The sequence below is a fragment of the Coregonus clupeaformis genome, unplaced genomic scaffold (assembly GCF_020615455.1).
Source record: "Coregonus clupeaformis isolate EN_2021a unplaced genomic scaffold, ASM2061545v1 scaf0096, whole genome shotgun sequence".
NCBI classification, from domain to species: Eukaryota; Metazoa; Chordata; class Actinopteri; order Salmoniformes; family Salmonidae; genus Coregonus; species Coregonus clupeaformis.
In genome coordinates, this window is record NW_025533551.1 from 254,809 (window position 1) to 265,142 (window position 10,334).

The 10,334-nt window shown below is 42.9% G+C and overlaps 2 protein-coding genes across 2 annotated transcripts; both read right to left on the bottom strand.

The window, feature by feature from the left end:
• On the bottom strand, window positions 1–2,305 carry LOC121586118 (chemokine-like receptor 1). Its single transcript, XM_041902610.2, has 2 exons — window positions 2,248–2,305; window positions 1–1,589 (listed from the first exon to the last, which is right to left on the bottom strand). Exons 1-2 carry the CDS (start codon window positions 2,255–2,257, stop codon window positions 547–549), a joined length of 1,053 nt encoding a protein of 350 aa, XP_041758544.1. The 5' UTR covers window positions 2,258–2,305; the 3' UTR covers window positions 1–546.
• Window positions 2,306–3,941: 1,636 nt separating this feature from the next.
• On the bottom strand, window positions 3,942–10,043 carry LOC121586123 (chymotrypsin-like protease CTRL-1). The gene is made up of 7 exons (XM_041902618.2): window positions 9,930–10,043; window positions 6,727–6,827; window positions 6,092–6,171; window positions 5,882–5,963; window positions 5,554–5,734; window positions 4,992–5,122; window positions 3,942–4,690 (listed from the first exon to the last, which is right to left on the bottom strand). Exons 1-7 carry the CDS (start codon window positions 9,979–9,981, stop codon window positions 4,529–4,531), a joined length of 789 nt encoding a protein of 262 aa, XP_041758552.1. The 5' UTR covers window positions 9,982–10,043; the 3' UTR covers window positions 3,942–4,528.
• Window positions 10,044–10,334: the final 291 nt, after the last annotated feature.

Genomic DNA, 10,334 nt, shown 5'->3' on the forward strand with positions numbered 1-10,334 from the left:
TCTATCACATACAGGTAATAAATGTTCTGTTTGTTTTGGAATCAAATTTTATTTGCCACATGCGCCGAATACAACAGGTGTGGACTTTACAGTGAAATGCTTACTTACAAGCCCTTAACCAACAATGCAGTTTTGTAAGATTTTGAAATGAGAGGTTTAGGAGTGTTATTGTCTGTGTGTGAGAATGTCCCCATCATTTCCCCATAACATAAACATAACATCCCCATAATTTTCCCATAACATCAAAATAACATCACCATAACATCAACATAATGTCCCCATAAGGTCAACATAACATCACTATAACATAAGTTCAATCCGGTAACTGCATCTGCATTGCTTGCTTTATAAAATACATTTGATTGGTTTTGGTTAATACCACCATGAAAACCAAAATGACAACAACTACTGATGATTTCAAGTCCCATAACTACAGTATAGATACAGTCCAATCACTCTGTAATACAGATGTACTAGCCCTGTCTTTTGCAGACATCTCACACCTTGATTTCCACTTTAATATCAGACCTGGTCACCAGTGAGGCCTCAGTGTCCTCCTTCTCCTGGAGCCAGAGACTCAGACCTACGGGAGATCCGGGAGAGATGGGAGCTCAGGGAGCGCGTTGATGACACAAAGTTCATCCCGTGGTCCTCTGCAAAGGCGTTCTCGAATACGAGCAGCACGGACTGGCGCAGCTTCTTCTGGAACTCGTCACACATGAAGACGTACAGGATGGGGTTCAGGCAGCTGTTGAGGAAGGCCAGGCTAGCGGACAGGGGAATCGCGATCTGCACGACCAGGTTGAGGCCTGGGCTGCTGTCTTCCATGATGTCCAGAAACTGGAAGACGTGGAAGGGCATCCAGCAGATGAAGAAGGCCAGGACGATGGAGACGATGATCCGGAGGGACCTGCGCGGTCTTCCTCTCTGAAGGCGCCTGGCGCGGATCCATATGGCAACATAAGAGCCTATGATGACCAGGAAGGGGATGAGAAAGCCCAGCAGGAAGCGGAACACAACCAAGTTCCTGTAGGTGGAAGAAGCAAGGTGCAATGAATAACTGCACGTTGTCCTATTATCATAGTGTATGATCTGCCGAAAGATAGTGAACGGGAGGCTGCAGACCAATGAGGCTAGCCAGATCCCCACACAGATGACCTCTGCCTTGCGTGGCGTGCGCTTGTTATGGGCCCACACCACCACCCACGTGGACAGACAGCGGTCCAGACTGATGGCCGCCAGGAGGAAGATGCTGGCGAACATGTTGAGCACAGTCACCATGCTGTTTAACTTGCAAAGGATGTCACCGAAAGGCCAATCATATCCACGGGAGATGTTGATGATATAGAGCAACAGAAAGGAAGTGAAGAGGAAGTCAGCCAAGGCCAGGTTGAGGAAACAAACAGAGTTGACAGTCTTCTTTATCCTGCAGCTCGTCACGTAGATCACCAAGCCGTTGCCAATGGGGCCAAGCACAAACACCACACAGTAGACAACCAGAGATATTATGTTCAAGTGCCTTGTGTACAAGAAAGAATACTCATAGTCCATCCCAGTTGTCACATTGGAATCTAACATGTTAGAGTTTTCTGAAATTAGAAAGAAATATTACCAATTATCTTTTAGGCTCTGACACATTGTAATCTGAAAAATAGTGCTGATCATCAGACTTTTCTAGAAGAGAGATAATTTGAAACAGGGAAGTCAGTATCTTGCAAAATGGTGGGTATTTTGTACAACCTTGCACACATCTACTGCACTGCTATAGATGAGCCTTAAATATCTGTTTATTTGGATGGCCCAATGGGGGAAAAAGAGAAAAGGTTACATTATGGTAATTTGTTACCCCAGTTTTCATTAATTTCCCACCTATTATGACCTGGTATGACTTTCAACAAGCAAAGTCATTAGTATGGAAAATGTATGCACCCACTAACTGGAAGTCGCTCTGGATAAGAGCGTCTGCTAAATTACTAAAATGTAAATGTAAAAATGTATAGAACACATTTAGTACATTACTTAGCCTGATATGTTCTCTATTCACACATAATGCAACAATTCTAATGCATACGAGTTTCTAAAAAGTATGGGTAAAAAACAACTGACAAAAATCGAGACGACATTAAGAATTGCATGTTTGTCATGAAACTCTACTTCTACAAATTAAGCATCAGTCTGAATGAAAAGTTAGAGCACCCAGTGCAGAGTTCACAAGGGTAGCAAAGAATAGACTATAAAGCGTCTTACCCATTTCCATCCTATTCTATATAGCAATGAATATCACCCACTCTCACCACAAATGAAATTGGCCACACAGCTCTCTCTCTCTCGCGCGCGCGCGCTGTCGCCCTCTGCCTCCCTCCCCTTCTCGCCAAACATCCTCCCAAAGTTTCAAGTGCTTTTTTTTCATATTTGAAGATGGTATGCCTTAGGGTTGAATAGATTACCCACACAAACCCACTCCATTTCCCCAGTATAAATAACTGCGAGAAACCGGTAAATTATAATAAATTATATGAACAGGCTCAGCATGATGTGAAATGGAACTCCTAAATTATATGCGATATCTAAATCTGTCTTCTCTACCGGCCATGTCGTACTCTGCTATCTGCATTATCAATCATCAACGCTCAGGGTGGGGACAGACAGTGCATCTCAGTATGGCGCACAGTTCACAATGCATGTATCATCTCATCATGGTAACGTTTTTTATTGTGAAAGGTAGGACTACATTTGCTGGAGCATAGCCTATGCTGTAGTAATATAAGGACTAAATGAGCGTCCAATTTACACTTCTCCATCTGGATTTCGGGGTGACCTTATTTTTTCATTGTAAAGATGCATTTTTTAAATTGCAGCTGCAGAGTTTTAAAACAGCTTATCAGTCGAATATCGTTGCTTTAAATCAGTGCTCATGCAAGCACTCTCACAGTCTTTCTCATTCCATCAATTCCATTCAAATTGCATCCAAAATAGATAGGCCTAATCCTGTTCAAGATTGATAGCCTATAGATGTTCTAGCCTACCTCTTTCAGGTCATAAATTACATGTAGTATTAGCCTTATATTTAGCTAATGAATGATGGGTTATGCATAGGCTAAACTTCTAATTTATAGCTGTCTCTTGCATAATCCGCATCTACGCTCTGCTGGCCTCTCTCCTTTACAAAAAGTATCCTTAGTTCTTGAAGTCCCAGGAAAAGCTAGACTAGAATAATAGCTTGCTGAACATTATTTTAAGCATTACTAGACTATTAATAGACTATTTGAAGAGGGATGCAATCTTTTGTTTGCTGAATGTTAAATAAGCCTACAGCAGCCAATATAGCTCACGGGTAGTTTGAAAGAACAGTGCAAGATGGTAGGCTATAGCAGTTATTTATTCAGACCCATAACTAGTCAATCTTCGTGAAGAAAAGTGATAGCCATCTGCATCTTATTCTAGTCCTATATTTTGTTATTCAAGCATGTCATTACAATGATGAAGATAAGGACAACGAAACTCATTTCATTTAACTGTTGAAAGCAAGGAAGGAATGAAAAAAAACTGCATTGTTGGTTAAGGGCTTGTAAGTAAGCATTTCACTAAGGTCTACTACACCTGTTGTATTCGGCGCATGTGGCAAATAAAATGTGATTTGATTTGACAGTAGAGAAAGAGGAGGTAAGCTAAAACACACATGGCACCACATTAGGGGGAATATCATTAAAGGTATATGTGTCAGCCTACAAATTATACAAATTAAAAATATATTTCCAAATTAAAATCAAATTCGCTAGCCTATAATTGTAACTTTGTAGGCCACATGTCCTGCACCAGCATCACGTTCTCTCCCAGCTTCATGGTTTGAATGAGGTCAGTAATTACAGTCCATATAATAGAGTATAATACAATACAGTATACTAATACAGTCCACACTCAAAAAGATTAGGCAACTGGAGTGAGCTTGTTTCCTTTATTTACCCAAGAGAGCATAGCTACATCTATGGGCTTTTATGTTTTTGTGTAATGTGCGGTAGCCTATATCATAGTGCCATTATCCAATACATAGCCTATCATTTTTTGGGCTTGGGATCATAAAATGTCTTTAATATTTGGATCATAAGGCTTGGTTTTTTACAGTTCACAATAAAATAAAATAAACTGTGCCAAATGTGTGTTAGTAAGACTCTCCAAGGGTTACTATTGATGAATGACATTTTGTGTGCATGCATGCATGTGTGTTTTTTCTGTTGTTGGTTATGTTTTTCCTGAGTGGTCTCTCAGCACTGCTCTGACTTAAAACAGAAACAACTTCTTTATGCAACTTTAATTGAATGCATAATTTTCAGTTACATTTAAAATAATTAGACTGTGGCAACACAGTGAGCAGCTGTGAATGGGACAGGTTAAAATGTCACTAGCTAACGGGAAAGCTATCCGGATCAAGCCTGTGTAGGATCACACACTTTATGTAACCACTGTTTGCAGGAAGATGAGTTTGTGTGTGAAGAGATGGCTGCTGTTGCAGCTGGGGTCCACTGTGACTCTAGTTGGAAGCGACGGTCTGGTCAATCCAGCCACGCAGGTAGGCGACACGGGAGTAGACGGCAGGGGTACTGACGTTGCAGTTGGAGGTGCCCCAGGACACGATACCCACCTGAAACCACACACCACTGCTCCGACACACCAGAGGACCACCAGAATCACCCTGGAGATGGGGGAGAAGGGAGAGGTTAGGAGCACTGGTGGAGATGATTGTAATAGGGGCAGAGTGGTGGCCTATCTGTATGTATGTATGTATGTATGTCTGACTACCATTGTCATGCCATTTCCAGAGAATTTGGTTAAACAAATCTGTACCTGGCTACTTTAAGATAGTGGGTGTGTTGGGGGAAAGGTAATTGCCAGACGAAATGATGCGAGAGTGATTAGAGAGAAATGTTCAGTAACTGACTGGAGAAAGGTAGCCTCAACTTGCTCCAGGAGGACATGGGAGGTCAGTCAGTTACCTGGCAAGAGGACACTCCGGAGGCTCCGGCGCAGATCATGGCGTCAGTGATCCTGTTCTGGCCCCAGTACTGCTTGCACTGAGCAGGGGTCAGCAGAGGAAGGGCCACCTGCTGGAGGATACGGGGGCTTGCTGAGGACAAGGGACATGGTTAGGCAGGAGCTCAGTGCTCTGATGAAAGCTGAGGTGGAAACGTTAGCAAAATACATTTTAGTAATTTAGCAGTCGCTCTTATCCAGAGCACCATACAGTAGTGAGTGCATACATTTTCATACTTTTTCGTAAATAACGTAATAGTGATACATTTGCAAGTGCAGGGTGTGGGAGTTTCTTTCCACTACCTGAGAATGAGGAAGGAAACTGAGCTGGATTTCAAAAATCATGTTGTAAACATTAGACCTTTAGCTATGATGCAACAGTTTTCTTGAGAGCCATGCCTATGCTGACTGGTTTACTGATGAAACAGTTTTTGTGTATTTTACCATCCAGTTGCAAATACTCTTGTATTAACTGTAAATCTATCATGTATCTATAATGGTTCAGTAGCTTGTGTGGCCACTCACAGGTGGTGCCAGTCTTGCCCCAGCCAGTTGTGACACAGCGGGTTCCAGAGGGGAAGGAGGTGCTGGAAGAGGCCAGGCACACAGGGGACACGCGGGAGGTGATCTGGACGGGGGAGGACAGCTTCAGCAGGGTCACGTCGTTGTTGAAGTTCTGGCTGTTGTAGTAGGGGTGGGTGATAGCCTATAGGGATCAAGGGAAGACGTAGACACAGATAGTGAAGTGATTCATCTTCGAAGTGAACAGTCTCAGAACTGTGGTAAAACCTCTGAAGCATGCAGGCATGTTGAGGTTAAGTGAGTGGATCTCTCCCCAGGCTCCTGGACTTACCCTGGAGATGCTTTTGACCTGGATCGGCTCAGCATTGGACTGACGATCGTGCTCTCCCAGGATCACTTGGTGACGGCCAGGACTGGAGAGAGAGAGAAAACAGATTACAGTGTGTATGAATGAACACATCTCACCTGAGTGCAACTAAGAGGAATGCAATATGTACATGGTGCTAATAAAGCACTACTGAATGGAATTCAATGCACTTACGTGACACGGCAATGGGCAGCAGTGACAACCCAGTTCTGGCTGATTAGGGAACCTCCACAGAAGTGGAATCCAGAGGTATCCTGAAGGAGAGGTGGAAGACAGTAAATAGTATGGATCTGACCATAATGTGAAGACAGTAGATAGTATGGGTCTGACCATAATGTGAAGACAGTAGATGGATAGTATGGGTCTGACCATAATGTGAAGACAGTAGATGGATAGTATGGGTCTGACCATAATGTGAAGACAGTAGATGGATAGTATGGGTCTGACCATAATGTGAAGACAGTAGATAGATAGTATGGGTCTGACCATAATGTGAAGACAGTAGATAGATAGTATGGGTCTGACCATAATGTGAAGACAGTAGATAGATAGTATGGGTCTGACCATAATGTGAAGACAGTAGATAGATAGTATGGGTCTGACCATAATGTGAAGACAGTAGATAGATAGTATGGGTCTGACCATAATGTGAAGACAGTAGATAGTATGTGCCTTATCAGTATGTTGCACTTTCCCAACATTATTGTCAACATACATTTACTGTAAGTGGCTAACAAGAATCATCAGTGATTACTGCATTGCGGTGTGAAAAAACAATGTATAGAATGAAAGAGTGGAAATGGGGTTACCTGAAGGGACACTTGCCAGGGCCAAGAGCCAGACACGGCGTTCTGTCCGTTCACAATCTTCAAGCCGCTCACCTGCGGCGGGATGCTAGGCACTCCGCAACCTAGGGCACAAACACACAGTCTAGTCAGTCTCAAATCACACCCTATCCTCATACAGTTGAAATCGGAAGTTTACATACACCTTAGCCAAATACATTTAAACTCAGTTTCACAATTCCTGACATTTAATCCTAGTAATAATTCCCTGTTTTAGGTCAGTTAGGATCACCACTTTATTTTAAGGATGTGAATGATTTATTTCAGCTTTTATTTATTTCATCACATTCCCAGTGTGTCAGAAGTTTACATACACTCAATTAGTATTTGGTAGCATTGCCTTTAAATTGTTTAACTTGGGTCAAACGTTTCTGGTAGCCTTCCACAAGCTTCCCACAATAAATTGGGTGAATTTTGGCCCATTCCTCCTGACAGAGCTGGTGTAACTGAATCAGGTTTGTAGGCCTCCTTGCTCACACACACGTTTTCAGTTCTGCCCACATATTTTCTATAAGATTGAGGTCAGGGGTTTGTGATTGCCACTCTAATACCTTGACTGTTGTCCTTAAGCCATTTTGCCACAACTTTGGAAGTATGTTTGGGGTCATTGTCCATATGGAAGACCCCCATCAGGTTATGTCGATATAGGACTCGTTTTACTGTGGATATACAGTGAGGGAAAAAAGTATTTGATCCCCTGCTGATTTTGTACGTTTGCCCACTGACAAAGAAATGATCAGTCTATAATTTTAATGGTAGGTTTATTTGAACAGTGAGAGACAGAATAACAACAAAAAAATCCAGAAAAACGCATGTCAAAAATGTTATAAATTGATTTGCATTTTAATGAGGGAAATAAGTATTTGACCCCCTCTCAATCAGAAAGATTTCTGGCTCCCAGGTGTCTTTTATACAGGTAACGAGCTGAGATTAAAGGGAGTGCTCCTAATCTCAGTTTGTTACCTGTATAAAAGACACCTGTCCACAGAAGCAATCAATCAATCAGATTCCAAACTCTCCACCATGGCCAAGACCAAAGAGCTCTCCAAGGATGTCAGGGACAAGATTGTAGACCTACACAAGGCTGGAATGGGCTACAAGACCATCGCCAAGCAGCTTGGTGAGAAGGTGACAACAGTTGGTGTGATTATTCGCAAATGGAAGAAACACAAAATAACTGTCAATCTCCCTCGGCCTGGGGCTCCATGCAAGATCTCACCTCGTGGAGTTGCAATGATCATGAGAACGGTGAGGAATCAGCCCAGAACTACACGGGAGGATCTTGTCAATGATCTCAAGGCAGCTGGGACCATAGTCACCAAGAAAACAATTGGTAACACACTACGCCGTGAAGTACTGAAATCCTGCAGCGCCCGCAAGGTCCCCCTGCTCAAGAAAGCACATATACAGGGCCGTCTGAAGTTTGCCAATGAACATCTGAATGATTCAGAGGAGAACTGGGTGAAAGTGTTGTGGTCAGATGAGACCAAAATGGAGCTCTTTGGCATCAACTCAACTCGCCGTGTTTGGAGGAGGAGGAATGCTGCCTATGACCCCAAGAACACCATCCCCACCGTCAAACATGGAGGTGGAAACATTAAGCTTTGGGGGTGTTTTTCTGCTAAGTGGACAGGACAACTTCACCGCATCAAAGGGACGATGGACAGGGCCATGTACCGTCAAATCTTGGGTGAGAACCTCCTTCCCTCAGCCAGGGCATTGAAAATGGGTCGTGGATGGGTATTCCAGCATGACAATGACCCAAAACACACAGCCAAGGCAACAAAGGAGTGGCTCAAGAAGAAGCACATTAAGGTCCTGGAGTGGCCTAGCCAGTCTCCAGACCTTAATCCCATAGAAATTCTGTGGAGGGAGCTGAATGTTCAAGTTGCCAAACGTCAGCCTCGAAACCTTAATGACTTGGAGAAGATCTGCAAAGAGGAGTGGGACAAAATCCCTCCTGAGATGTGTGCAAACCTGGTGGCCAACTACAAGAAATGTCTGACCTCTGTGATTGCCAACAAGGGTTTTGCCACCAAGTACTAAGTAATGTCTTGCAGAGGGGTCAAATACTTATTTCCCTCATTAAAATGCAAATCAATTTATAACATTTTTGACATGCGTTTTTCTGGATTTTTGTTGTTGTTATTCTGTCTCTCACTGTTCAAATAAACCTACCATTAAAATTATAGACTGATCATGTCTTTGTCAGTGGGCAAACGTACAAAATCAGCAGGGGATCAAATACTTTTCTCCCTCACTGTAGATACTTTTGTACATGTTTCCTCCAGCATCTTCACAAGGTCCTTTGCTGTTGTTCTGGGATTGATTTGCACCAAAGTACGTTAATCTCTAAGAGACAGAACGTGTCTCCTTCCTGAGCGGTATGACGGCTGCGTGGTCCCATGGTGTTTATACTTGCGTACTATTGTTTGTACAGATGAACGTGGTACCTTCAGGCATTTGGAAATTGCTCCTAAGGATGAACCAGACTTGTGGAGGTCTACAATTTTTTTTCTGAGGTCTTGGCTGATTTCTTTTGATTTTCCCATGATGTCAAGCAAAGGACTGAGTTTGAAGGTAGGCCTTGAAATACATCCACAGGTACACCTCCAATGGACTCAAATTATGTCAATTAGCCTATCAGAAGCTTCTAAAGCCATGACATCATTTTCTGGAATTTTCCAAGCTGTTTAAAGGCACAGTCAACTTAGTGTATGTAAACTTCTGACCCAATGGAATTGTGATACAGTGAATTATAAGTGAAATAATCTGTCAGTAAACAATTGTTGAAAAAATGACTTGTGTCATGCACAAAGTAGATGTCCTAACCGACTTGCCAAAACTATAGTTTGTTAACAAGAAATTTGTGGAGTGGTTGAAAAACGAGTTTTAATGACTCCAACCTAAGTGTATGTAAACTTCCGACTTCAACTGTATATAGTGCACTACTTTTGACCAAAGTCCTACATAGTTTTGATTGGCCTTAGAGTATGGACTGACATGCCTTCAGTAACTACCAAAGTATAATACAACACTTCGCCTACTTCCTGGCCCGTGCTTCTTTTAGCTATTCATCTCAATAGGACTCACCTATGTGAATAAATAAAGGATCAGAAAGATCAAATCAGTTCATATTACCAGACATTGATGATGACACCACTCACCCAGGGCTGAGGCCACCAAAGCGAGACAGCTGACGATCCAGAGCATGGCCATAGTTTAGTAGACTGCGCTTGACGTCTCTTTGTCCCTCTCCCTCTTATACCCTGGCAGGCTCATCAGCCATGTCTCCCACTCACCCACGGGTTCCCCCAAGGTCTGATAGAGCTGGGAACAGTCAGGTGGAACAGGTGGGAAAATCTCACGCCTCAGGGACAGTCAGGTACATGCTTGTGTTTGCCATGTACTGTACTGTACTCTATGTAGGACAGGCCTAAGCAAACAAGGCTTTGCATGCTCATTCCAGGGAAAGATGCAGTCATAATTCTTTATCTTTATGCTGAGTGGAAAATATGCCCAAAACCCAAATTTGGTCTTCTGAAATGCCCTTGATGCCTATTTTTCTGGTT